Genomic DNA, 25,998 nt, shown 5'->3' with positions numbered 1-25,998 from the left:
ATATATATATATATTTTTTTCTTTTTCGTGTGCTCGTTCCGTTCATGATCCTTGAAGGCGTGGTTAGATCGATTTACTCATTACACCTTTATATATATATATATATATATATAGTTATTTTTTTTAATAAAAAAAATATATATTTCATAAGTTAAATAAAAAAACAAAACAAAAAAAAAAAAAAAAATGAAAGATGCCAAACTGTGGGTATTGAATGAAAAATGCATGAATGGAATTAAGACCAATTCGTAAAAATGTACAAACATATATATATATGTATATATGAAGAGTGAGGCAAAAAATGTATTTCAAAAGATAGAAAAGCCAAAAATTTCAACAAAAAAAAATGTTCAAATGAAAAAAAGCTCAAATTTTCAAATGAAAAAAAGATCAAATGTTCAAATGAAAAAACGCTCAAATTTTCAAATTTCAAATGGGGAGAAAAGGTAAAAAAGTGTAACGGTTCAACCGAACTTTCCCTCACATAGAGGACTTGTTTTTCTGAATGATCTTCGAGATCGAAGGCAACAGGTCTTGAGTTAGGGTAATGTTCAGATATTTCTTCAGTGTACCCACAATTGTGTATGCTGCCAAATATTCGTCTATTTCTTCTATATTTATTCTGCAAAAATGTTTGAATAGAAATTGGGTTTGAGCATGTGGGGGAGAGGAAGGGAAAAAAAATAAGTGAAGATAATTTTCTCCTTTTATATTATGTAATTTTTTTCAACACACAAATCCATGTAAACACTATCCATGCATTTAATACGTACGTTTACAACATATCTCTTTTTTCAAGTTTCGAATTATTATACCTGTTTTTTATCTTTTCGTTAATAACATTTGTTGAGGATATCCCTTTTATTTTACGCTCAATCTGTTTGAAAATGGTTATGTGGAGACGTGGTTATGTGGAGACGTGGTTATGTGGAGACATGGTTATGTGGAGACACGATTATGTGGAGACATGGCCCCATTTTCACTCAACCTCATCATTTGCTCTTCTATCAAACCTCCTGAAACGTATCCGTTTTGCTCAAATTCAAACAAGACGATATGGATCTCACAAAATAAGATTGCGTTTTGAGCTGAACAAGAAAAAACATGAAATTACAAAATATGTGTACATGCGCCGAAAAAGATGAAAAAAAAAAAAAAAGAACAGTGTATTATTTAAGTATGCACATGTTTTTATACGTCTCTGTGAAGGGAATAGATATGTACAAATCAAAAATAAACATATAGATTCATGAGTTTTTTTCATCAATACCTTTGAGTTCATAGAATTCATGTGCGGTATGATGTTGTTAATCTTGTCAATCTTGTACAGGTTCATGTACGTCTTAATAACTTTGCTTATAATTTCCTTCGAATGTTTATTAATTATATACTCCGCCTTTTCGATGGAGTCCTGTGAAGATATGAAAATGGGTTGTTATTATGCTTATGTATCTCTTTCGTGTTATGATGGTTCTAATATCAGTACGTCTCATTAGTGTGATGAGACTAACCGGGTACTCTTAATTCGTTTGTTAAACGTCAGCATGTATGAAAACACTTCAAGAGGAGCATACGACAACGTCATCTCTCCAAACAATCAGTGTAGTCATATCCAAACAATGCATATATGTATGCATGTAAGTGCCATATATGTATGCATGCAAGTGCCCATATATGTAAGTATGTATCTACGCATGCATGTACGCATGCTTAACGGGCCTTACGTTGGAATACTTGGACATCTCCATGTTTTTCTGGTATAAATTTTTCACAAGATTCAAACAAGTTCTGTCGATGTCACTCCTTTTGGCATCCTTTAAATCGGCTTGAAAAATTAATAAGATATTTCTCCTGAAAGTGTAATACCTCTGCCCATGTATATAATGATTTTTCCATTTTTTCAATATATTTATGCATTCATCAAACTTCGCAGAATTTATAGAAACGATCGATGCCACATTGTAAAAGAAAGAAGTGAATAAGGGGAACTGTTCATAAACTATGAATGACAAAAATTTTACAAATTCAATTAGAAAAAATATATTATCACTTTTTAATTCATTACATATACTTATAAATATATTAATCAATTCCGTTTTTTCAAATTTCATTAAATTCTGATGTAAATTACTATTGTTGTAGTCATTGTTGGACATATTTTCTGAATTTATTTGTTTCCACTTCGAAATCTCACAACCTTTTAATCCATTGACGATAGATTCACTAATTGGATTATTTTGTATATACATTTTTACAAATTCGTTCAGATAATTATTTTGAGCAATACTGCTTGAACCCCTTTCTCCATTGAAGGCCTCGGTTCCTTTAGAATCCTGAGTATCAACAGATCCATGGGTATTAATAAACGGGACAGTTCCCCAATAAGAATTATTAACCCCGAATGGAATCATGTGAGAAATTCCTGAATCATATCTCACATTTGGTTTACTCATAAAAAATTCTGCAGAAGGGGTTGTGAAATTACAAGACATTGCAGTATTGGTTTGGTTATTATCATTCTTCAAAAATGCAAGAGAAGATCTACTTAAATCGTCGTAACTACCTTTATTTGAATTTCGAAGCAAGTGGGTGGTAGCATCTTCATTTTTTAAGAAATTATCTTTGTCAGCACTTTGCTGATAACCATAATTTTTGTTTTCATCCTTGGGCATATTATGAATTTCTCCCTTATGTTGAATAAAATCTCGTTTTTGCAAATTGTCACTCTTTATATAATTTACATTTTCCCTAAAAATATTTTGATATACTTGTACAATTTTTTCAGATGCATCTAATTTATTTTTAATATTTTGCAGTTCTTGCTTTTGTTCTAGTTGTTCAATTTTTTTGTCATATAATATTTTCTGATTATCAAAATCTTTTTTAATTTCACTCATTTCGTTAAATAAATTCTGACACATTTTTTTATATGTGCCTTCCTTCGTTCTTTCATTAATGTCTATCTGCATTTCTGCTGCGTTTTCAAGCGTATTTTCAAGCGTTTTTTTTGGTGCGTCATTTTCGTGTCTATTTCTTCTACTATTGCATTCCTCATTAGACGATTCCAATGTTTCCTGCTCGATAGAATTACCCTTTTTGAAATTTTCTTCCTCTCCTTCTCCATCTTCGTGGACATCAGTAGAATCATCACTCCGCACGTTGTGCCATTGTGCTCCTTTGGTCCCGGGTGTTACTACAGACTTTTCTCTACTAAGGGAAAATTTATTTAATTTTTTACTCAACATAATTTTTTCCTTCCTTTCATTTTTAATAATTTCCTTCAAATTTTTAATTTGTTTATTTAGCATATTCATCTCAACCTCATAATATTTAGATAGATCTAGACATTGCTTATCTACTAAGTTCATATGTTTTTTATTCAGTACTTTTCTCAAAACATTGTTTGCATCTTGTTTACATTTTTCTATTTCATCAAGCATTATTTGGTATCTTTTTTTTAACTTATCTATTTCATTGTCCTTATTACTTATATTGTTATTCAATTTGTTGGTTTTGTTCTTATACATATAAATATCTTTTTCATAATTGGATATTTTCTTCGCTTGTTCTGTAATTTTTTGATTTAAATTTGTTCTCTCTTTGATATCTTTTTTTTTTAAGATTTCATTTTTTTGTAAAATTTCAATTTTCAATTTTTCATTTTCATCATTTAAATGCCTTATCTTCTTCTCATATTCGCTAAATTTATTTATCTCATCTAACACTGAATTTATTTTATTATTCTTTATGTTATTTTCATTTATCAGTAAATAAATTATGTCAATACAATTGTACAGAAGATTTTTCCAATTCGTTTTCTTTTTATTTTCTACATCTTCTTTATTTACATCGATTGATTTGTTTATCTTGTTTAATTTCAGATGACTATTCAGTTTTTCTATTTCTTGCATATCTTTTTCATCTAATAATACAGTTTCTTCATTCCTTTCTTTAGCTAGTCCTACGTTTCTCTCACAGTTTTTCTCAAGCCCTTCTTCTGTGCAACATGTTGTCTTAGTACTATTATCGACCTTATCTTCCCTACCTTTACCTACCTCATTCATGTTGTCAATCATTCTATTCTTATGTAACAAATAGCTGCTTTCCCCTGTATCCCTTTTTATCACATCCGTTGATGCTACATCTTCATATACTAACTGTTGACTATATTTATTATTCCTTTGACATGTCAAATTCTCAGTTGAGCTACTATAATGTGCCTCATTTTCTTTTTCTATAATGGAAAAAAAATCTGATGTTCGACTTGAATTCGCTTCTTTTGAAAATTCATTCATAACAACCGTTCTCATTATATTTGGGTTCTTTTCATTCAATAACTTTTCCACTACATCTGATATGCTGTCTCTTATCTTATCTCGAATTAGTTTTGCCAGTGTAGCCTCATTGATATTATTTCCCTCCAAATTATCTCGTGATGTGCATATGATTTTATGTGCTTGATTGGGTGAAGAGCCATCCACATTACTCACAGGGACATTCATCGGGTCACTCCCTAGACCACTCATGGGGCCACTCACTGGGGTATTTATTTGGCCATTCGCTGAACCATTCGCTGAACCATTCGCTGAACCACTCACTGGACCACTCACTGGACCACTCACTGGGGTCTTTGTTGACGAACCCTGCGTATGTCTCTGGGCACTCCTAGAAATCAACCCCCGTATGTCATTCACATTGACACTGCCAAAACTGCTATTTATGTAATCAAACCAGTATTTCTTCAAATCATTTCCATTAACTAATTCCTTCTTGTCACAAATGTAACCATCGTTACATATGATCTTAACAGTGCTTTCATTATTTCTGGATTCATATGTGTCACTACTTTCTTTACATCCAAAATCTGCTGTCTCCCCTAATTTATTTACACTACTTTTGTTGTCCAAGGGAAATATTTCTCTTCTCATAATTGGTTCATTATAAAAATTTACAATTTTGTTCTCATCTGTATGTTCATTTGTCACAATGTTTGAGTTTTCCTTTTTCTCTGTTTTCATCCTTTCATCATAGGGTATAAATTCGCTTTGGGTATGTGATGGCTTCCAATTTTTCTTTTCAAAATTTATGCTACCATTACAGTTATTCGTAATTTCTCTTATAGACTCGGTGTTCCTATGATAACATGAGGTGTCAAAATCATTTTGATTTAACTTTTCTTCATAGCACAAATTAGAACTGGGATTATCATTACTTATCTTTCTGCACAAAATACCATGTTCCTTTCCATTATACCTATATCCAATGCCTGATGATGTTTCTAACAATTTTTGCATTTCATTTGTGTTCTCATTTTCCAAATGGATAATTCTATCACATATTTCTTTATTCACCCCACAAATATCTGTAGTAATATATTTTTTCTTTCCTATTTCATTTTCACCTATTGTTGTTCTTTCTCCAACATGGTTATATTGGCTATTCCTCTTTGAATACAACTTTTCAAAATTATTAGAGTAAAATTTTTTTTCTTTTCCTTCCATAATATACTTGTGAGAAGTGTTATGATCATCATTATATCTTGGAAAATTTCTCGATTCTGTAAAAAATATTCCGTTTCTTGAGTTCATCAAGTCACTTCTTTTACTTCCCTTTCCTTCCTCACCATTTAATTCGTTATTATAACTCCATCTTTTTCCTTTATCGTTAATACAGCTATTCCTTAAATCTGCAGAATCATTCATATTTCTCCTATGTTCAGGTTGATACCACTTATCACACCTGTCTTCAGTTTGACTAGCCCCTTTTAAAGTGCTCTTTTTTAAAGAATTAAACATTATGTTATCAAAACATTTTCCCTTATCATTGACAATATAGGCAGCTACTCCCATATTTTTATCCAACCTTTCTGAAAAATCATTACTTCTATGCTTACTCCCAAAACTGGAACTTCGATAAGTTGCAATATCACCAGAATGCTCGATTTCCATATGTTGTTTCTTACTCATCATTGAAATAATAGCTTGCCCGTTTTCTACTATATCAAAAGATCCCTCATCTCCAATAGATTTTTTTTTATGATTCCATGGGATAGAGTAATTGTGATTATCTGTACCAAAGGAATCCGATTTAGAAGAATAAAGATGGAAAATTTGTTTCTCTGGAATTGAATTTACCTGTGCTACATCTCTAACTGTTAAACTCCTTTTAAGTTCACAATCAGAACTAATTATATCACTTTTAAACTTCATCATCTTCATTGGCATGCTGCTATCCTTGTTATTATAACCTACATTATCAAAATAATTATCTCTAAACGATTTTGTATTCATTATATGAAATTCGTTACATGAAAATATTTTATCAGTAAAACTTACATTATTATTTGATACTATTTTTCTAGTAGTATTACTACTATTTGTGTATATTTCATTTGTATTATTCTTTTCTCTTAACATGTTATTGTATTCTTCTTTTGTCTTTACAAAATTGTACTTATATGAACCCGTACGCTTCAATGTGTGTACCCCATCATATTCCACCTTGTTACTGTTTCTAATTGAAAGATCCTCCTCCTCATGTTTACGTGCTTCACATCTTTCATCAGAGCTCTTGACATTTAGATTCTCATGAATGATCATCTCACTTGTCTTACAAGTAGCAATACTTTTAGCTTCAACCAAATGAGATTTAGAACCCGTATCCTTCATAATTAAATTATTACTCTTTTGTTTCTCTTGTTCTACTTTGGAAATCGCTCCATCAAGTGTAAGAAAATCTTTCTTTGGTGGATAATAATTCCTACAACTCTTTTCAACCTCTATGCCTGGGCTGTTCTCTGGAATTTGTTCATCTTCATGTGCATAATGTAGCTTTTCCTCTTCATCATTTGCATTTTTACTAATTTTTCCAGCCAAATAATATGTGATAAAGGGAGTATTTGTAGTTTCTTCATCCTTTTCATCGTTCAAATTCGCAGGGGTTTCCAATTCACTCATATTCATCTTCCCAGCTGTTTCGAATTTTATATATTCGAAGTAGCTTTTTGAAAAACTCTTACTTGGAGTTTTATTTAAATCTACATCGTTTAGATACATCTGATTCAAATTTGAAAAATTTTCTTCTCCATTTAATTCGTGACAATTATGAAACACATGTTCATTATGATCACCATTACCAAGACCAGTAGCATAACCAATATAACCACTGTTACTATTGCCTTGGCTTCTTATCTCTCTTAAAAGAATTTCTGTGCTTGGAGTTTTATGTATGTTGTTCATATTGCATCCCAAAGTATCATTTACATAATTTATATTTTCCACACCATTATTCTGATAGAATTGACTATTACTTTTTTCCTTTTCGAAAGAGCTTAAATTTTTAAAAGATTTTGATGCAACTAATTTATTCTTTTCTGTATTATTATCAAATGTAGACAAATTAATGCAGCTTTTAATACTTCCTTTTTTCAATTTCTCATCATAGAAAGAAATGTCTTTCACTGAATCTTTTATGAAACTTTTTTTCATTATATTATATCTACCTCGTGAAGAATATTTTCCTAAATTTACTTCTTCTTCATTATTCATTATGTTTGCGTAACTCTGTTTTTTTTTTAAATATTTGTTCACTTCCTCAAGTTGGTTGTTACTCGTCCTATCATTCTCATTATTTTTCTCTTCCTTTAATGTGTTCCTTTCATAAATTGATTCACTATTTCCACTTTCTCTGAATTTTTCCCACAATTCCTTTTTCTTATCAGCATTTTTATTGTATTCAAACGATAACATTTCATTTTGGTAATTCATTCCTTTATCTCGTGTCCAAATATTCCTATCTTTTACTCTTTCGCTACTTTTATTGTTACACTCATTTGGCATAAATGCTTTCTCTTCTCTTTTTTCTTTCTGGCCACCTTCCTCCACTGTGTTTTCCTCTGAAGGATGATTCCATTTTTCCTTTTCCTCATGTGTATCTTCCTCTTTTACTAATTTATTTCTTCGTCTTTTCAATATATCATCTATTTTTGTGCTGGTCTTGCACTTGATATACTGTAATGAGCTGCTTCCTTTATCTTGAAAAAAGTCATCATCACTCATTGTTCATGTTTCTAGATTAATGATACAAATTCATTTTTTTCATTTCTACTTGTTTAAAATGGAAAATAGACACAGTTGTCAAAAATATTCATCCATTAAACATCCACACTATTACTTAATATATATATGAAGATATCTTCAACTATATCGAAAAATAAAAAATTCACCACGCGTTCCTCAGTTCAATATAATGTAAGAATTCACTTCAAAATGTAATATTTTTATCCCTTCTGCTATTCCCCTTAATTTATTATTATTATTGAAATTATTATTATTTAGTTATTGTTATTGTTACTGTTATTATTTTATTTTATTTTTTTTTTTTTTTATTATTCCTATTATTATCACTTATTTTCTTTCTTTTCTAAGGCTGGTGTGCAGTTGTTTCATTACGTCTGATTAACATAGTTGGATCAACTACTTGAAACGTAGCTACACTGGAGAAATATAACCGTGCTAATGATGTCACTTAACTGGTTAAATAACTAACCCAGTAAATAAGTAACTAGTAAAATAACTCACTAATTAAGTAACTAAGTAACTAAGTAACTCTTGGTTCCCCTTCCTTACATCTGGCACTTCCTCGTAGCCTACAACTAAAACAAGTGTGCATGTGAAAAGGGAACATGTCCTGAAAAGTAAACACTAGACAAGTTATAATTATTTTCCTTTGCAAAAAAAAAAAAAAAAAAAAAAAAAAAAAAATTTACTTTCGGTTACTGTAATATAATGTACATTTGTGCTACGAATATTTTCATAAGATTACTGCCCCTTTTGAAGAGTAATCTTTTCTTTTTGTTGTTTTTTGTTTTTCTCTCCCCTCCTGTGTTGATCCGTTTTTGGTCCACTTTATCGTTTATGTCAAAAAAAAAAATGGACAAGAACAATCTTACAAATTTTCAGAAAATGTAAAAGAGAATGCTTACAAATACATTTTAGTAAATATGGAAAGCAATGTTTTTGACTTTTTAAAATGGGTATGGATGGGTACTTAATTTAGCAGTACACACATAAGCGCATATATATATGCATATTTGCATATTTACATAATTGCATACTTGCATATATATATAATGCATGTATGCTTTTCTTACATACAATCGCATAATTTTAAATTATATATATGCTCATTACTCAGGATAATCACAAATGTATTTATTTAAATTTGAAAAAAAGTGGAAATGAAGTATACCGAAGAATAGGTAAAAAAAAAAAAAAAAGAAAGAATTATTGCGCAAAGGTTACAATTTTTTCATGTATTTAAAAAGCCAAGCGTGTCAAAAAAAAAAAAAAAAAAAAAAAAAAAAAAAAGTGAAAAAGGAAAAAAGGAAAAAAGGAAAAAAGGAAAAAAGGAAAAAAGAAAAAGGAAAAAAGAAAAAAGAAAAACCAAAAATCAAAAACCAAAAACCAAAAATCAAAAATGTGAAAACGGAGAAATTTCCAAATGGGAAAATATGAAAACTTTTAAAAGCTACTCTTATCCGTGAAAAAAAAAAAAAAAAAAAAAAAAAAAAAGGAACCTTAAAAAACATCCCAGGACAATGTACGTATCACTTCATAATTATTACCAAAAAAAATACTTTTTACAAAAATAGACATTCAACTTTCTCAAGAATATATACCTACACATTTTCTTGCAAACGTGTGTACATATTTCATCATGAAAGGAATATCTCAGTTGGGTACAACTAAACTTATATATTGTATCACGCTGCATTTATTGAAAAAAAAAAAATGAAAGAGAAAAAAATAACCATTATTCAGAAATATACATATATTTTTCATCACGTTAATCTAACTCCCATTTGTTAGAAATAAAAATTGTAAATTATCATCGAGGTCTCCTGTTCAATTCGTTGCGTGACTTACAAATGAAAAGCAATCTTACCCCATATCTGCATATACACGTACACAAAAAATGTGTAAATACATACAACCCTTTACAAGTAGAAAAGGTGCCACCAAAAAAAAAAAAAAAAAAAAAAAAAATTCATATACATATACACATATACAAGTACATATATACATACACATAAACATATTAAAATAAATCCCTTGGGAAATTATTATTCCTTGAATGTGACAGGGACCAACTATTTTTTTAACCCTGCATATCCTCCTTTCTATTTAAAGAAACTTTTAAGTTTTAAACTATGGCCTCTTGGAGGGGAAGTTGTGCGTAATGTTGCTTTAGTGTACTTCACGATCTTATTATTTTTATGCATATATGTTTGTTAACTAGCCTCCAGAACAACTATCTCTCTGCCTTTTCAGAAATCATTTGACATTCAGAATATTAAATAGCTAATTTACAATTTTAAAAAGTTGTCAAAGTGGGCACCTGCGATATATGCAGTAAGGTACGCGCCCACCGCATAAAAATGTAAAAATGGCCAAAACATCTAAAGTGGTCAAAAAATTCAAAAAGGTCATAAAAGTCAAAAGGTCAAAAAAGTCAAAAGGCAAAAAAGTCAAAAGGCCAAAAAGGTCAGAAAAATGGAAGAAACAATCTGCTTTTTGCTCGAACTCAAGTATTTATTTCTATTCCCACATGTGCAGCTAGAGATATTTGGTTTCTTGGCCCGAAGAAGGCAGCAATGAAATAGGTAAATATATATATAAATATACATATATATGTAAGTATATATATGCGTATATATGTATAAGTATGTACACATAGCACACACCATCCTTCAACCTAAACCACATGCATGTATACACAACAATGAGAACATCATCCGACAAAAAAAATACAGTCACTGGAAACGCAAATTCCCATACATTCGTTAATTCACAAACGAATCCAATCGCTTAACGCAAAAATGGCAGATGATACCTCATTCATCTCTCTGACCTACGTACTGAATTAATATAGGCCTCGAGAAGTTCTCACTATAAGAAGCCAACTGGTCGGGCAGTATAGGCTTCTGCACAATGTGTATGTACCCCAAATTTGCCAAGTGTAAAGTGATGTAAAACAGAACAGATATTTCATCCTTCGATTTTCTATTTTTTGTTATTAGATCAAAAAAAATGTAATTAATTTTCGTAGATAAATTTTTATACACTTCCAGTAACTCCTTTACAATTAAATCAAAGTCTTGATTTAAATTTATGTCAATTTGAACATTTTTATCATCCAGTACTGAACTTTCATTGTCTTTAGTAAAAACATTTGAGAAGTCATAATTTGATGTAATAGACAAATTTAAAGGGGACGTTGTCGAGGGATCAAATTCGGAATTCAGCCTATCATTTAAAAAGTTTCCATTTTCACTCATTTCGTCATTTTTTTCTGTGATACCATTTTCTCCTTGTATTACTAAACTTTTTGACATTTGACTTTCTAAGTGTAAACTATATCCCATGTCATCCTTTTCATTTAAACCTTTCGCATTTAAATCGTTCACATTTAAATCGTTCACATTTAAATCGTTCAAATTTAAATTGTTCAAATTTAAATCATTCAAATTTAAATCGTTCAAATTTAAATCTATCTGATCATTTTGCGACAAAGATGGATCTATACTGAATCTATTTTTATACTCATTTGTATAGTTCACATTCTGCATGTCAAATTGCATTCCATCAAATTGTTCTCGCACTTCCTCAAAATTCATCATCATATTATTATCACTTTTCATGGTCCCTTCTTCGTGAATCCCATCAAATGATAGGAAGTGATTAGAAAGTGTATCATTATCATTAGACATTATACTATCATCAATATTGTCCAAACATTTTTTTATACTAAAATGATCAAACACACTTTTATTTTCATATAAAAAGGATTTATTATTAGCTGAACACGCTAAATAACTTTCAAATATTTTTTTCTTCTTCTCGCAATCCATTGATTCATAACCAAAATTTATTTCTAATTTGTGCACTGCTCTTATTTTATCATTGCTTGTTTGCAAAAAGAAATAATTAAATGATGGATATTCCTTCTGCATCATTTCATTTATTTCGTTGTTTATCGTATCTATTAAAAAATGCTTATAGTCTACACTTTCATTTTTTATCATCGTTTTCATTACTGAATCTTTAATCATATAATTTTTATCAATAGTATGTTTTTCTAGTTTTCTTTTTTTCCCTACAAGCTGATTTGATGATGATTCATTCAGAACAGAAGCTTCCTCTTTGTCTTTATCTTTACCTTGACCCTCAATAACAAGAAGTTGGTTATTTGTATGTTCCTCAGCATTTGTTATTTTGGAATTCTTCTGTTTTCCCTCTTCGTCATTTATATTATTTCCATCATCAACTCCTTTATCTTCACCTGGTTTATTCACTTTTCCTTTTTCTGCTTCCTTCTCTTCTTCATCGTCATCCAATCCAAGCAATGTATTCAATTTCTTAATAAATGCATCATCATCCTTCTGATCAAAATAATCAAAATTATGGTAAGATTCAAAATTTAGGGCTCCCAAATAGTCATTCTTCTTTGACATGTTTTTTTTTTTTTGCGGACTGAACATGCTTCCTACCATAACATTACTCATCATATCTAAATCTCCAAATTTATTATGATTTGGAATCCTTTGAGAAAAATGAGGATAATTATTTCTTGGATCTACATTATTGTTATTCAATGAATGCATACTCATAAACGGGTTCAAATTCCATAGATCATTTCTGTTATTCATTGACGTATTCATGTTATTATACATTCCCATGAAATTCTTATTTCCTGGAGAAAGGTTGTAAGGTACATTAGACAAATTCCTAGATGGGCTAATAATACCACTAAAATTGTTCATTAAATTATTTCGATTGTTGCTGTTCAGCATAATTCCGTTTTCATTTTCTTGTGCATTTATGTTTCCAAAAGGTTGATGAAATGAATCCATACCATTGTTATACCCGTGGAACGCTTGTTCATTTCCCACATTGGTATAATCGTTCAGGAAATTCCCTCTCTCTGCATTGTCCAATTTAGCCGATCCATCATTGAAACGATTCATACAATTGAACCCATCGCTCCTGTGCATTGAATTCAGTTCTAAATTATTGAATTCTCCCATCATATTGCTCCTTTCATTCATCGAATCTTCCAAATTGGGAAACATATTCTTTGGAATCATATTGTTCAATATAGAATTTTCGATGTTAAAATTATCCATGGGGTCATTAAATGCCTCGGACAATGATTTATGCGAATTTAGTCCATCAAAATTGTTCATAGGAATGCTATTTCTAGAAATGTATGAACCATCTAAGGCCTTTTCCATAACATGATAATTTCCCATGCTACTACGATTACTTATACTTCCATTATTAACATTAATATGGTTATTATTTATTCTATCATTACTATTAATATTATCATTATCATCATATCCTCCTGTGTCAAAGTTAAGATAATTTATTCCAGAGATATCCATAAGCATTTGATTATTCATTTCATTATCATTAAACATGTCATTATATCCATTATTCTGCGTTCCTGCAATACTTATTTCATCAGCATTTAAGGAAAATCGAGATCTTCTTGCTGTAAAATCGTCCATTACAGATGGAATGAATTCGTTCATACTGAGAGATCCCCTTTTTATATTAAGTGAATTTCTGTTTAATCTTTTTTTACTTCCGTTTTTATTACTATCGTCTTCATTGTCTTTTCCTATTTTTCTTCTCTTGGAATCCTTACTAGTTAGTGTGGGATCGTTCAAATCACTATCCTTATTTTTGTATAGAGACAGAATTTTCCTTTTTAAAAAATCATAGTCTTGACCAATAAAATATACCTTCTTTTTGTATATGTTACATACTCCAATAAGTAAAAAGGAAAATGTTTTAATTGTCAAACTATTGTTCTCCACTCCTTTTAATATATCATCACAAATTTTATTTAAATCGCAACAAACCATAATATTTTTTTTTATTTTATTCTTATCAAAATATGCATTCCATGCATAACACAACGAATTGTTCTTAAAAGAATTCGTATAAATGACAAGTTGATGATTATTGTTGCTGCTATGTTCCTGGTTTCCTTCTTCCCTTTCAATTATACTCCTGCTCCTTTTAATTCTCGGATTTAGCACGTTATTCCTTCTTAAAACATCCATTTCTTTTTTTGGGGACGGTAAAAGTAGTTAATTTAAGGTGGTTTCCCTGGTTGCAAGTGGTTACATATAACATGTATAAATATATATATGTATGTGAGCATGTATAATACATACATGAATGTGTGTATATCGTCCCTTTTTTCTTATCTCAGATGATAAATCTCACATAACCAACTAATCAACCGCTATTTCCACATTTATTTAAAAACTTCAAAAAATTTCTTAATAAAACATGAATCGTGGAGAAAAAAAAAATAAAAAAAAATAAAATAAAATTAGTAACATTTACGTGTATACATAAAGAAAGCAATTTAACATGAGGTGAAGCGCAGTCAAATGTCACATGAAACGAAATGGTGCAAGGTGCAATGTGCACGAGTATATATGTACATAATGTGTATGTTAATATTTTAAAAAAAAAATACTAAGGTTCCTTAAAAAAATTATTTTCAAAATTTAGTGACACGCATTAATGTCAATGGTGTAAAAGTGGCCAGAAGCTACAAGCAGAGAAAAGCAATGTTATAAAATGAAAAAAAAATAAAAAAAAAAACTTCTAGAACAATCTGTCAAAAAGCAATTTTTATTCTAATTTTGACATTCTTCGTAATGCGCATTTTTGAAGCTCGTGCTAAAAGTAATGCACGCAATTGTATCACTTAGTTGTTAAGTCGTATTGCCAAAAGTTACAGATTAAAAAAAAAAAAAGTCGACTCAGACATGGGCGCAGGTATATGACACTCTTTACAATTAATTTTTTTACTATTAAAAATATGCTATCAATTGACAATTTTTCAATTAAAAATATATATATATATATATACTTCTCACGTCAGATGATTTAAAAAGGAAAAAAAAAAATGAATCATAATGCATAAATGCTTTATAATGGAGTGACTTCAAATCACTGTTTCAATGAATTAAATGAACATGTGCATGCTGTTAAGTAGCTCTTAAATAAAAGTGTGCAATATACAGGGGAATGCCTTTACTTATATGGGGTAAACGTGCACGTATGCAAATATTCACTCTGTTACGCTTGATGGAGTACAAAATACAAGTATTCTATATAATGCTCTAGACACATCCAAAAAAAAAAAAAAAAAATGCGCCCAACTCAAAAAATGTCTATTTTTTACGATATCGTCATAAAGGTGAGTACTGTTTATATTTGTTAAAAATAGAGGGGCGTAGTAATACATGTATGAAATGTCCCATGTATTATTTCACGTTTCAGGACATAAGAGTATTTCGCCTTTTTATTTATTTTGTTTACTTTACGTTATTCGTTTGAGACATCCCGAACTTTGGATAAAACGAATAACGTTTGTGTTTTAATAAGATATTTTAAAAAGAATAACAAAATGCGAACGTGAAAAGTGAAGTAAAATGCAATATATCATATCCCAGAGCTTCAAAAAAATAAAAATAAAAAAAATCGTAAAAAAAATGGAAAATTTTAAAAAGTTCTGCACTGTTCATAATTTTTTTTTTTTTTTTTTTTTTTTTTTTTTTACATTTACATTTACGATTAAGATTTTTTTTTTTTTTTTTTTTTTTTAAAAAAGCTAAGCTAAAATGGTTAGCTCATAAAACTGTTTACACAAACACTTTCATCTCAAAATTGATCAAGCATTTTTTCTTACATTACGTTTTAAGTTAAACACAAGAAATATGGTTTTGCGTATTTTACAATTGTTTTTATCTCCAATAATATAACACCGTTTATGACAAAATGACTGCACTGCGATTCTTAAACTTTGTATAGGCAAAGGACTAAGCAACGACGTTTATATAATCTATGATTATGGAGATTTTCCAAAACAAAAATATATAAAAAAATGACTGAACCAATAATTATATAATTGTTCCAAATTATTGTTCTTTTTATCTCCAAATATATTCAGACAGTGTATGTCATAAAATAATGTTTTTTTATGCTGTACAAAATGTTACACCTTTTCAGGGTCTTTTTTTTTTTTTTTTTTTTTTTTGCTTTTTTGTATTTGTTCATTCCGGAAATTTTCAGCACAACAGAAATCATTTTTCATTTAACAAAGCAGTTTTGATTTTTAACAAGTAACCATTTAAAAGGATATAGCAATTCAACTACAGGGAAGTAAATTTCCCTCACAAAGGGTGATAGTTTACACCTAGCTATTTTTATATATGATATTGCTTTATTTAAATCGTAATTATGTTTGTCGCACTTTGCAAACTTAAATTATTTCTTTGTTTGCTTGTGTGTTTGTTTTTTTTTTTTTTTTTTTTTTTTTTTTTGCTTTATTTTTAATTTTCACGGATATTCCTATATATCTTACACCCTTTTTCAACTGCAAGCACTATTGCGCAATAATATGCATATGTACAAGTATGCATAAAAAATATATATATACAAATAATACATATGCTAGCACCTTTTGACTGCATACATTACCATAAACTTGTGTCGTGACAACGGCGCATTCCAGTGTATTCATGTAATCAAGAAAACCAAATTTTTAACATAATTATTTCCTGAACTCATCTACACCCCTCGTTTCTTTTTTCTACGAACTTTTAAAATAGCTAAAATTTCAAACCTCTTTGCTTCTTAACAAAATGATATTCTGTGTTTCTTGAAAAGAGTATATATATATGAGCATAACTACACATATATATAAATATATACATGTAAGCAAAACGGTAGAATGAATTTTTTTTTAAATTATTTTATGGGAAATATTCCTACATTTCCTTAATGAACAAAAATGAACGTGGGTTTAATCAATAATTTTTTCAAGCGCCAAACCAGCCGAAAATTGTTATGTTGGTAGAAGTTTTTTTTTCCAGTTAACATTAAGCATATAGTCCTCAAAACTGCAAAAACGAAATAAACACAATATAAGTGTCATTTAATAAAGTAGTGCTTGTAGTGCTTATAAATTATGCAGTTTTATACAACCACAAAATAAAGGAACATAAATATAAATAAAAAAGGGAAAAAGAAAAAATAAAAATAAAAAAAAAAATAAAGAAAAATGTTAAAGCTACATATTAGTATTTGCCTATCCAACTCGCCCTTTGTTCCCAACACCAATGAGCTTCTTCAGTTTTGAACTATATATGAAAAAATAAAAAGTTCCATGTAAGCATTCGACTTTAATGTGCTTATTTTATCATTTTAACAGTTTTATTTGGAAAATATACCGAAAATGATAAAAATAAACAGAATCATTTTATTTTATTTTTCTCTGCTCAATTTGGTATGTTGTCTTAATAGCAACTTCAGTAAAAACGCCTATATTCTGTATTCACCACAATCAACAAAGGTAACAATTATCCACTTTAGATGATGTGCATATATATATGTGTACACACAAAACATCGTATATAAGCAAATAAAAGACATTACAAATGTTTATTATCCTTCTCTCCCTTCTAACGCCAATTCAGAGATACAAATCACCAATAAGAAGATGGAATAACCCTCAGAATAATAACGTAGGAATAAAAATATAAAGAAATCGCTGATTAAACCAAGTTTATAAAACGTTGAAACTAAGAAAAAAAAAAAAAAAAAAAAAAAAGTCGTCCGTCCCAAATATCATTTTACATACGTACTTAGTGAAATGTAAATGTGCTTCTTCATGTGCATGAAGTGCAAATTTATGTCATAAAATCTCATATGTTGCTCTTATTCGTGTTAAACTGTGGGGATAAAAATGTTAATACCGCTTGACGTAATGCTTTTTTTTTTTTTTTTTTTTTTTTTCTTCACTTGTCACCAATGTTCTCGTTACCCATTCTTTTGTTTTACCCCATTTTATCTGAATTGTACTTTCTCCGTACTTCTCTGTAATCACTTCTTTGATGAAAACTCTACAAAAATTATGCACATTTCAATGACCCAATATATTAAGCATACATATAGAATTTCTTTTAATTCAAAACGCATTGTTTATTTCAAATTCTAAAAATCATAATTAGAATTTGTGCAATTTAAGTAAAAACGAGAAATCGACTGAAGACATGTACAATGAAAATGTAGCAAACCAATGCAACTTGAAAAATTTTGCGAAAGACATAAATAACAATATATATATTGAAACAAATAGGAGGGAAAGGCGAATAAAGAGGAATAAACATTTGCGTTCATTGTACAACAACACTAGTATACGAATATCCAACTTTATTTACCCGATGTTTATTCATGAAGAGGTACTATAGGCAATCACATGCAAAAGCAAATATGCATACATGCATACATCATTCGTGCTTATGTATACATTTTTTTTCCCCTGCTCCACCTTCCACCACCACCACCCCCATAGGATACTCCAAAAAGAGAAACACAATTGGATGGAATATATACATACAACTTTGAAGGAATAGTGAAAGAAATAGAAGAATGCTTACAACTGAATATTCACCATTTTATGTTTTTTCCAGTAGTAAGAGAAGAAAACAAAACGATATACTGCTTCGAATGTTACAACGAAAATAGCTACTTCTGTAACACAATAAAGAAAATAAAAGAAAAATTTAAAAATGAGGTTGTAATATATGTGGACGTGGCCCTGGATCCATACAACATATACGGTCACGATGGAATATATGACGAGAAAAAGGGAGAAATACTCAACGACATCAGTGTCCACACCCTTGTTATGCAGGTAATAGAACTTGAAAAAGGTTCACATCATTTAAGAACATTATCTTATTGAAAGCGTTCCCTCCCCCTTCGACATTTCACATGTGTGTGCAAAGTGAAAGGAAACAAGTGGCAGCGACAATTGAGATAGAAATGATTAATGGGGATGGAAATGATTAAGGGCGATGAGAAATAGAAATAAAATTAATAACAATGCATGCAATAACAACTCCAGTCCTAATAATAAAATCAAAGTAAGCAACAAACAAAATCATTAGTTCCATTTTTTTTTTTTTTCCACAGTCCTTATGCCTAGCTAAAAGTGGGGCCGATGTTGTTTGCCCGAGTGATTCCATGGATAACAGAATTGAGCAGATTAGGAAAAATCTTGATTTTTATAATTTTAGAAATGTCTTAATATTATCATATACATGCAAATATTCCTCATCTTTGTATAAACCATTTAGATCAATTCTAAACTCAAACATTTCCAAAAATATCGTCAAAAATAAGCAATCATATCAACACGACTTCAACACATACATCGATCTTAACCATGTGGAAAAGCGTAATGAAAAAAAAAAAAAATAAAATAAAATAAAAATTCTTAAATATAAATATATGTTCGTAGTATTCATGTTTGCATTTGTCTTATTCTTATCTAAAAGTGTACATATGTATTTGTATACCGTAGAACATATGGTTTTGTACACAAACCAAATTTTTGTATGTCTTTTTAATTTTATTTTTTTTTTTTTTTTTTTTTTAAACCCTTCCCTCTACTGCTCATTGCAGATATCAGAGAAGGAGCTGACATCCTAATGGTCAAACCTTCCTTATTTTACTTAGATATAATAAGCAAGATTAGAAACAGAATAACAGAAAATGTAAATGTGCCCCTAGCTGTTTATAACGTTTCTGGTGAATATATGATGATTAAAAATTATGTCAAATGTATGAATGAAAATATAAATTTTGAAAATGAAATTTTGACAGAACTCTTTAAAAGTTATATAAGATCAGGGGCAAATATAATTATTACATATTTTGCTAAGCAGTACGCATTATACATGAAAAATTTATATAACAGCAATATAGACATAGACGATGATTTGAACAGTAATTTTAATATAGAACTCACGTTGTAATGGATAAAATAGGAAGAAATATTAAATTAAAAAAAATAAAACAAAAAGATATAATATAATACAGAGTAGTATAATACAATGTAATATGATACAATGTAATATGATACAATGTAATGTGATACAATGTAATGTGATACAATAAAAAAACAATTGAGCCCATTTGCCTACCTTGTCATGGCCACAAAAATAACATATTCTTCAGCAATTTTTTTTACGCCTCCTTTTTTTATTAAACAAAACAGCCATTTTTAAGTTCAAGAAAATCTGTGCTTTTTTATGGGAATTAAATGTGCTACACATCTGAACAAAATACAATATTCCTTTTGTTCTTATTTTTAACTTTTTTTTTTTTTTTTTTTTTCATACTTGTAACACTTCAATTTTAGATTTTTACTCTATGTGTGTATACACAGTTATATATACACATATGTATATTTTTTTTTCATTTCTTTTTCATTTTACTTATTTTCCCCAATTTTCCACACCCCTTCATGCGGACAATGTGACACGAATTTAAAAAAAAAAAAAAAAAAAATCAATGTTGTACATAAAATTGACACTTGTTTCTATATTTTTGTTTTAAATTTCATTTTATTACAAACGGGACTCAAAGAGTGTGAAAAACATTTCATTAATCATGTGCTTATAGCACTATTTTTCTGCAATTGTGCACATGCATATTGTATCATCTCAAAATAATACTCACCCATCCCTCTTTAAATCTAACTGCAGATAGAAGAATTACAAGAAGATGAAGACTTAATAAAGTACGAATTGCCGAACAGATTGAGCAGTATCATTTACAAAAAAAGAAAAAACAAAAATAAAAAAATGTACATTTTAAATAATGAAAATCATGTAATACTACCGTCTCATAAAATTTCTAATGAATATAAAAAGTACATGAACCCTATTGACTATAATTACGAGGAGATGCATGTATACATGGAAATAAACACTGGTAGTGTAAATGAAAAGAAAAATGAGCAAGGGATAAGTCACCTATGTGAACACGTTTCCTATATGGGATCTAAGTAAGAAAAAAAGAAGGATCACTGTGAATTCTTTTCCCCTGCATGTTCATATATATTTTTTTGTTTATTCAAAGAAGTGAATTCATACATTTGATTTTCTTGAAACATATTTGATTTTTCGTACACGTGTAAATCATCCTCCTCCTTACCCCATTACCCTCTACAGAAATAGGAAAAATATTATAGACAAAAACATACGAACGAATGCTTACACAGATTTTCATCATATTGTCTTTTACATAAGTGTAAGTCTTAACAATAACTTGTACAAAGAAAATTCCTTTAGTCATTTTAAGTATGATAATGTAATCAAAAATGTTAGAGAAGATGAAATTGAAAATTATGATATTTATACACTTGAAGAATTTAACTATAAACATACCATCTTGTCCAAATGTATTGACACCATGGTGGAAGTTCTAAAAGGAGATACACAATTTAATAAAGAACGAATTATTAAGGAGAAAAAGGCAATTTTTTCAGAGTACAGCATTATTAATACCCTGGAATATAAAATGAACTCAGACATTATAAAAACTTTGCATAAGGAAAACAGGTGAGAATACTAGAATGAAAAAAAAATGGGCCATGAAACTTCGAGTTCCCTCTACTCAACATTCGTTCAAATAATTTCTCTTCAATCTCTTGATTTACCATATTGCACCAAATTTGAACTGACAAAATTACACCAAATTTTTACGAATCACTTTCCCCCTTCCTCCACTCCTTAGACTAAGCCATAGACTGCCCATCGGAAAACTCGAACTGCTGAAGAGATATCAACAGAAAGACATCAAACAATACTTTGATTTATTTTTCAGAACAGAAAATGTAAACTTATATGTTTATGGAGACATAAACGTGGACATATGTCGAAAGTTAATAAGCGAAAAGTTCCAGCATGTGAAGAAGGATGATCTAACATCTGATCAAATAAAATATCTTAACATACTAAATGACAACACATTGAGATCTAGAAATAAAAACCTACCAGCAATTGTGCACATGTTTGGTCAGTATACCACAGAAAATGAACACACGCAAAAAATTTCATCAAATGGGATGCATACCGATCAAAGTGAGGAATATAGCATAGGAAGTGCAAACATAAATGATAGGGAAGCAAGAGAAGGAGAAGTAAAAACAAGCACAGACAGAAAAAGCAAGGAGGGTAAAAAAAGCGAATTCACTGATAACAGAGACGAACATGGTGATACATGCCTGGATGATAACATCATAGATGCAAAGAAGCTGAAAGAATATCGAAAGGAATTTAAGAACGAAGCCATGAGTGAATTAAAATTCAGAGCTTATCTAAATAAAAAATATAAACCAAGTTTGGAAGAAGAAAAAACTTTGAACAAGCCATGTAAAAATACAAATATTATAACAGATTTTGAAATTATAAAATATTCATTAAATAATGTCAATATAAATATACTACTGAAAGAGGAAATAAAGAGTATTCGGACTATGGAAGATTACAAAGTATATGTAATGAAAGATGTCATGTTTTATTGTCTGTCTTTTCGATTCAATATATACAAACGTGACCTATTTAATAGTATAGATATTAATGAGTATACGAATATTAACGAAGGAGCTACAATCAGAACTGTAGAAATAAAAACGACAACAAAATCATTCCCTCAAACTGTAACAGCTTTTTATAACTTCATTAAAAGTTTGAGAGATTATGGCTTTAGTAATGATGAATTGCAAAACTACAGGGTCAATGAGATTCAGTATGACGAGGATAGCGCAGGTGATGAAAACCCTGCCAGCAGTTCAGGAGGAGCAAAGCATATGAAGCTGACACACCCAGAAAATGAAGAAAATGAAAAAAATGCAGCAAATGAAGCAAATGAAGCAAATGAAGCAAGTGAAGACAAAGGAGAAATTTCGGAAACACGAATGAATGAAATGTATTCAGATGAAATCCAAAAAATTATCGACTATAATTCATGTAAACATATTTATCTGAACGAAGTGAGAGAAAAAAAATTGAAGCAAGAAACTTTTGATAATTTAAAAATAGAAGAAATTAACGCTTTTGCTAAAATTTATTTTGAATATTTATTTAACATATTCAATGAACGTACTAATTTTAAACCAAACTGTGTTATTATTCATGTCCCACACAATGACTTCAATTTATTCAACAAAGCAGATGTAAAAAAATTGTTTATAAACAACATCAATTCGTTAGCTCATGTACCGGACTATTCTATAAACATCCAAAATACACTACTTTCAAACAAATATATCTATGAAAACATAACAAAAAACTTGCACATGGCTAAGTATGTGCAACCAAAGCTAGAAATATCCTCCAAAGATATATTTACTTTCATTCTGAACAAAATTAACCCAATCAAATTGGACGATCAAAATCCTTTCTGTCCTTTGCAAATTCTAGAGCATGCCTCCAATGTGAACAGTTCTGCAAAGTTTAAAGAAGCAGCTATTCTTGACACAGCCCCCAATTTTCCCTTCTTCCAATCCTGTTACGGTATAGATGATATGCAAAAAGAAAAACTAACAGTGGTAGAAACTACGTTTGATAACTCGCGCGATAGAAACATGTTAGTGAACTCGAATAACAAAACGGATAATAAAACGGATAACATATTTAATGACATCTGGAATCGACAAAGAGTTACACAGAAGATGCAGCACCAAAAAGAAGGAGATAAAATGAATCCAAGGAATCTGAAAAATTATGTACTGTCAAAGAAAGGGCAAGAAGAAATTGAACATTATGAACTGAAAAACGGAATAAAAGTAAACTTGTATAACACACAGATAGACAAAAAGCATATCTACTTGAGATTAATCATACCACATAATGATATATTAAAAAAAAAAAAAGAAAATGTATTTACATTATTATTTTCAATTATTTGCCTCTTTGAGGGGGGAGAAATAGAAAACATCAGTAGGGAAAATGTAGAAATTCACTGCAGTAACAAGAGCATAAATATATGTATCGATGTAAATGACGAATATTTTTTTATTGATATTTTTACGTATAACAAGTATGATAATATTAACTCTGCCTTTTCCATACTTAACAATATTTTATTACAAACCCGAATAGAGGAATCCTCTCTCCAAAGGGTCGTGGACAAACTTAGGAAAGATTTCTATGAGTATAAGAATAGTCTACAGGTATATAAACCACTAATTCGTTACACCCCACACCAAATGGAATGCACGTCTGTTGCTATGTGCATATGTGTGCTAAATGTTTTAATTATTTTCCGTTCCATAACTCTATTTTTACTTTGTGTTTTTATCTCTACGCTTTTACCGCATTACACTTTTACCGCATTACACTTTTACCGCATTACACTTTTACCGCTTTACACTTTCACCGCTTTTCACTTTCACCGCTTTTCACTTTCACCGCTTTTCACTTTCACCGCTTTTCACTTTCACCGCTTTTCACTTTCACCGCTTTTCACTTTCACCGCTTTACACTTTCACCGCTTTTCACTTTCACCGCTTTTCACTTTCACCGCTTTACACTTTCACCGCTTTTCACTTTTACCGCTTTACATTTTTTATATTTATTTTTAGTCCTTCCTGCTTGGCCAAACTATTTCGTACCTGTCGGACGGTGCAATCGGATACCAGAATTTTGACATCAGAGAAGCCGAAAAGATAAACCTTGAAACGGTTAAAAATGTGTTAAAGCACCTTTTTAGCGATTCCTCCTTATTTGAACTAACCGTTGTGGGGAATTTATCCAATTTTATTCATTATTATGTACTACACTACCTTGGAACATTACGCGTTGGAAGAGAAGAAAATCCCCCTCTAATGGCTCATGACCAAGGGAATGGAGACATATCCATAAGCTCATCAGACATAGGCACGAATTTGTCAGAAAGGGGACAAGAGGAAGAAGACGTGGGTGTGAATCAGCATGTCGATAAATATGCCATGTCGGAAAATGGTATACATAACAAAATGGACATTTTATTCGATGAGTATAATCTCCTATGCCCACTCAAGAATTTCGAAAAGAAAAGCAAAGAAATTACTTATGTGTACTTAAAAGAAAAAGAAGATCACGCTGTTTTTCTTCTCATGGGAAAAAGTGCAAATCATTTTGGGTTCTTAAGTAATGGGATACACATATCGCTATACTTATTACATTTTTTAAGAAAGGTTATATACCTGGAAAGTAAAGAAGAAGAAATCGAAAAAGACAGTTTGATAGAATTGCTTTACCAAATTAGGAGTCATATAAACTTGGAACAATACAAAAAAGAAAATTTCACAGAACTGCTTAAAAAAAAAAAAAAATTATATACTAATCCTTTATTTTTCAACGCAATATCTTACGTCATTCAGTACATATTAAATAGCAAATTATTTCATTACTTGAGAGAAAAAAAAGAATTAACATATGATTCTTCTTTTGAATTTTTAAATTATGAGAAATATTTTGCAGGCTTTTTTACCTTATTTGTTCAGACAAATCCAAAAGATTTAAATCTTATAAAAAATGAAGTTCTTTCTAGTTTTCATAATTTTACAAAAAATTATTACAATTATTCTGACTACCTAATAGAAAATGCCAAATTATCTTATTTAAATAAAAAAACAAAGGATTTGAAATTCTTTATTGATAAAATTTCAGGTATGCAGTTAACACATTTTCCCCTAAAACATAAGAATAAATTTTTATTAAAAGATAATCTCATATTGAACAAAATCGAAAAATTAGATGTCCTTCTGGTCTTATATGTCATCTTTAATCAAACGCAAACTTATCACATTTCATGTGGAATTACATCACCCCAAGATATGTGGACACATGTTTACAAAAACATAAACCATTTGTAAGAAATACTCCTTTTAAACCCTTCGCGATGAGTTCAATTATCAGGAAAGGAATAGACAAACACGAACCTCGACGTTCATGCCATTCATTCCATACATGCCATCCATGCCGTCCTTGCCATCCAAACCGTTATAAAATTCTTTATGTATTCATCTCTTTCTCATTTTTTCATCTCTTCAGAATATTTTTCAAAT

General features: G+C 29.8%; 3 protein-coding genes across 4 annotated transcripts; 1 reads left to right on the top strand and 2 right to left on the bottom strand.

The window, feature by feature from the left end:
- Window positions 1-480: 480 nt before the first annotated feature.
- On the bottom strand, window positions 481-8,057 carry PGO_126840 (hypothetical protein, conserved; the record flags this gene model as incomplete). The annotated part of the gene is made up of 5 exons (XM_028689474.1): window positions 481-622; window positions 816-877; window positions 1,014-1,088; window positions 1,271-1,411; window positions 1,725-8,057. 5 exons carry the CDS (start codon window positions 8,055-8,057, stop codon window positions 481-483), a joined length of 6,753 nt encoding a protein of 2,250 aa, XP_028545275.1.
- A 2,837-nt stretch (window positions 8,058-10,894) lies between these two features.
- Window positions 10,895-14,134, bottom strand: PGO_126830 (hypothetical protein, conserved; the record flags this gene model as incomplete). The annotated part of the gene is made up of 1 exon (XM_028689473.1): window positions 10,895-14,134. One exon carries the CDS (start codon window positions 14,132-14,134, stop codon window positions 10,895-10,897), a length of 3,240 nt encoding a protein of 1,079 aa, XP_028545274.1.
- A 3,194-nt stretch (window positions 14,135-17,328) lies between these two features.
- Window positions 17,329-25,806, top strand: PGO_126810 (the record flags this gene model as incomplete). Of its 2 annotated transcripts, none has more annotated exons than XM_028689471.1 (6): window positions 17,329-17,445; window positions 17,570-17,617; window positions 20,648-20,949; window positions 21,116-21,505; window positions 21,681-24,120; window positions 24,532-25,806. In XM_028689471.1, 6 exons carry the CDS (start codon window positions 17,329-17,331, stop codon window positions 25,804-25,806), a joined length of 4,572 nt encoding a protein of 1,523 aa, XP_028545272.1. The 2 variants fall into 2 exon arrangements, with proteins under 2 accessions (XP_028545272.1, XP_028545273.1); XM_028689472.1 differs by lacking the exons at window positions 20,648-20,949; window positions 21,116-21,505; window positions 21,681-24,120; window positions 24,532-25,806 and adding exons at window positions 18,104-18,334; window positions 18,448-18,789; window positions 19,071-19,335; window positions 19,563-19,915.
- Between the last annotated feature and the right edge of the window lie 192 nt (window positions 25,807-25,998).

This window comes from Plasmodium gonderi, assembly GCF_002157705.1.
Source record: "Plasmodium gonderi DNA, contig: Chr12, whole genome shotgun sequence".
NCBI lineage: Eukaryota > Apicomplexa > Aconoidasida > Haemosporida > Plasmodiidae > Plasmodium > Plasmodium gonderi.
The sequence above is the reverse complement of the archived record's forward strand: the minus strand, read 5'-3'. Positions and strand labels throughout refer to the sequence as shown.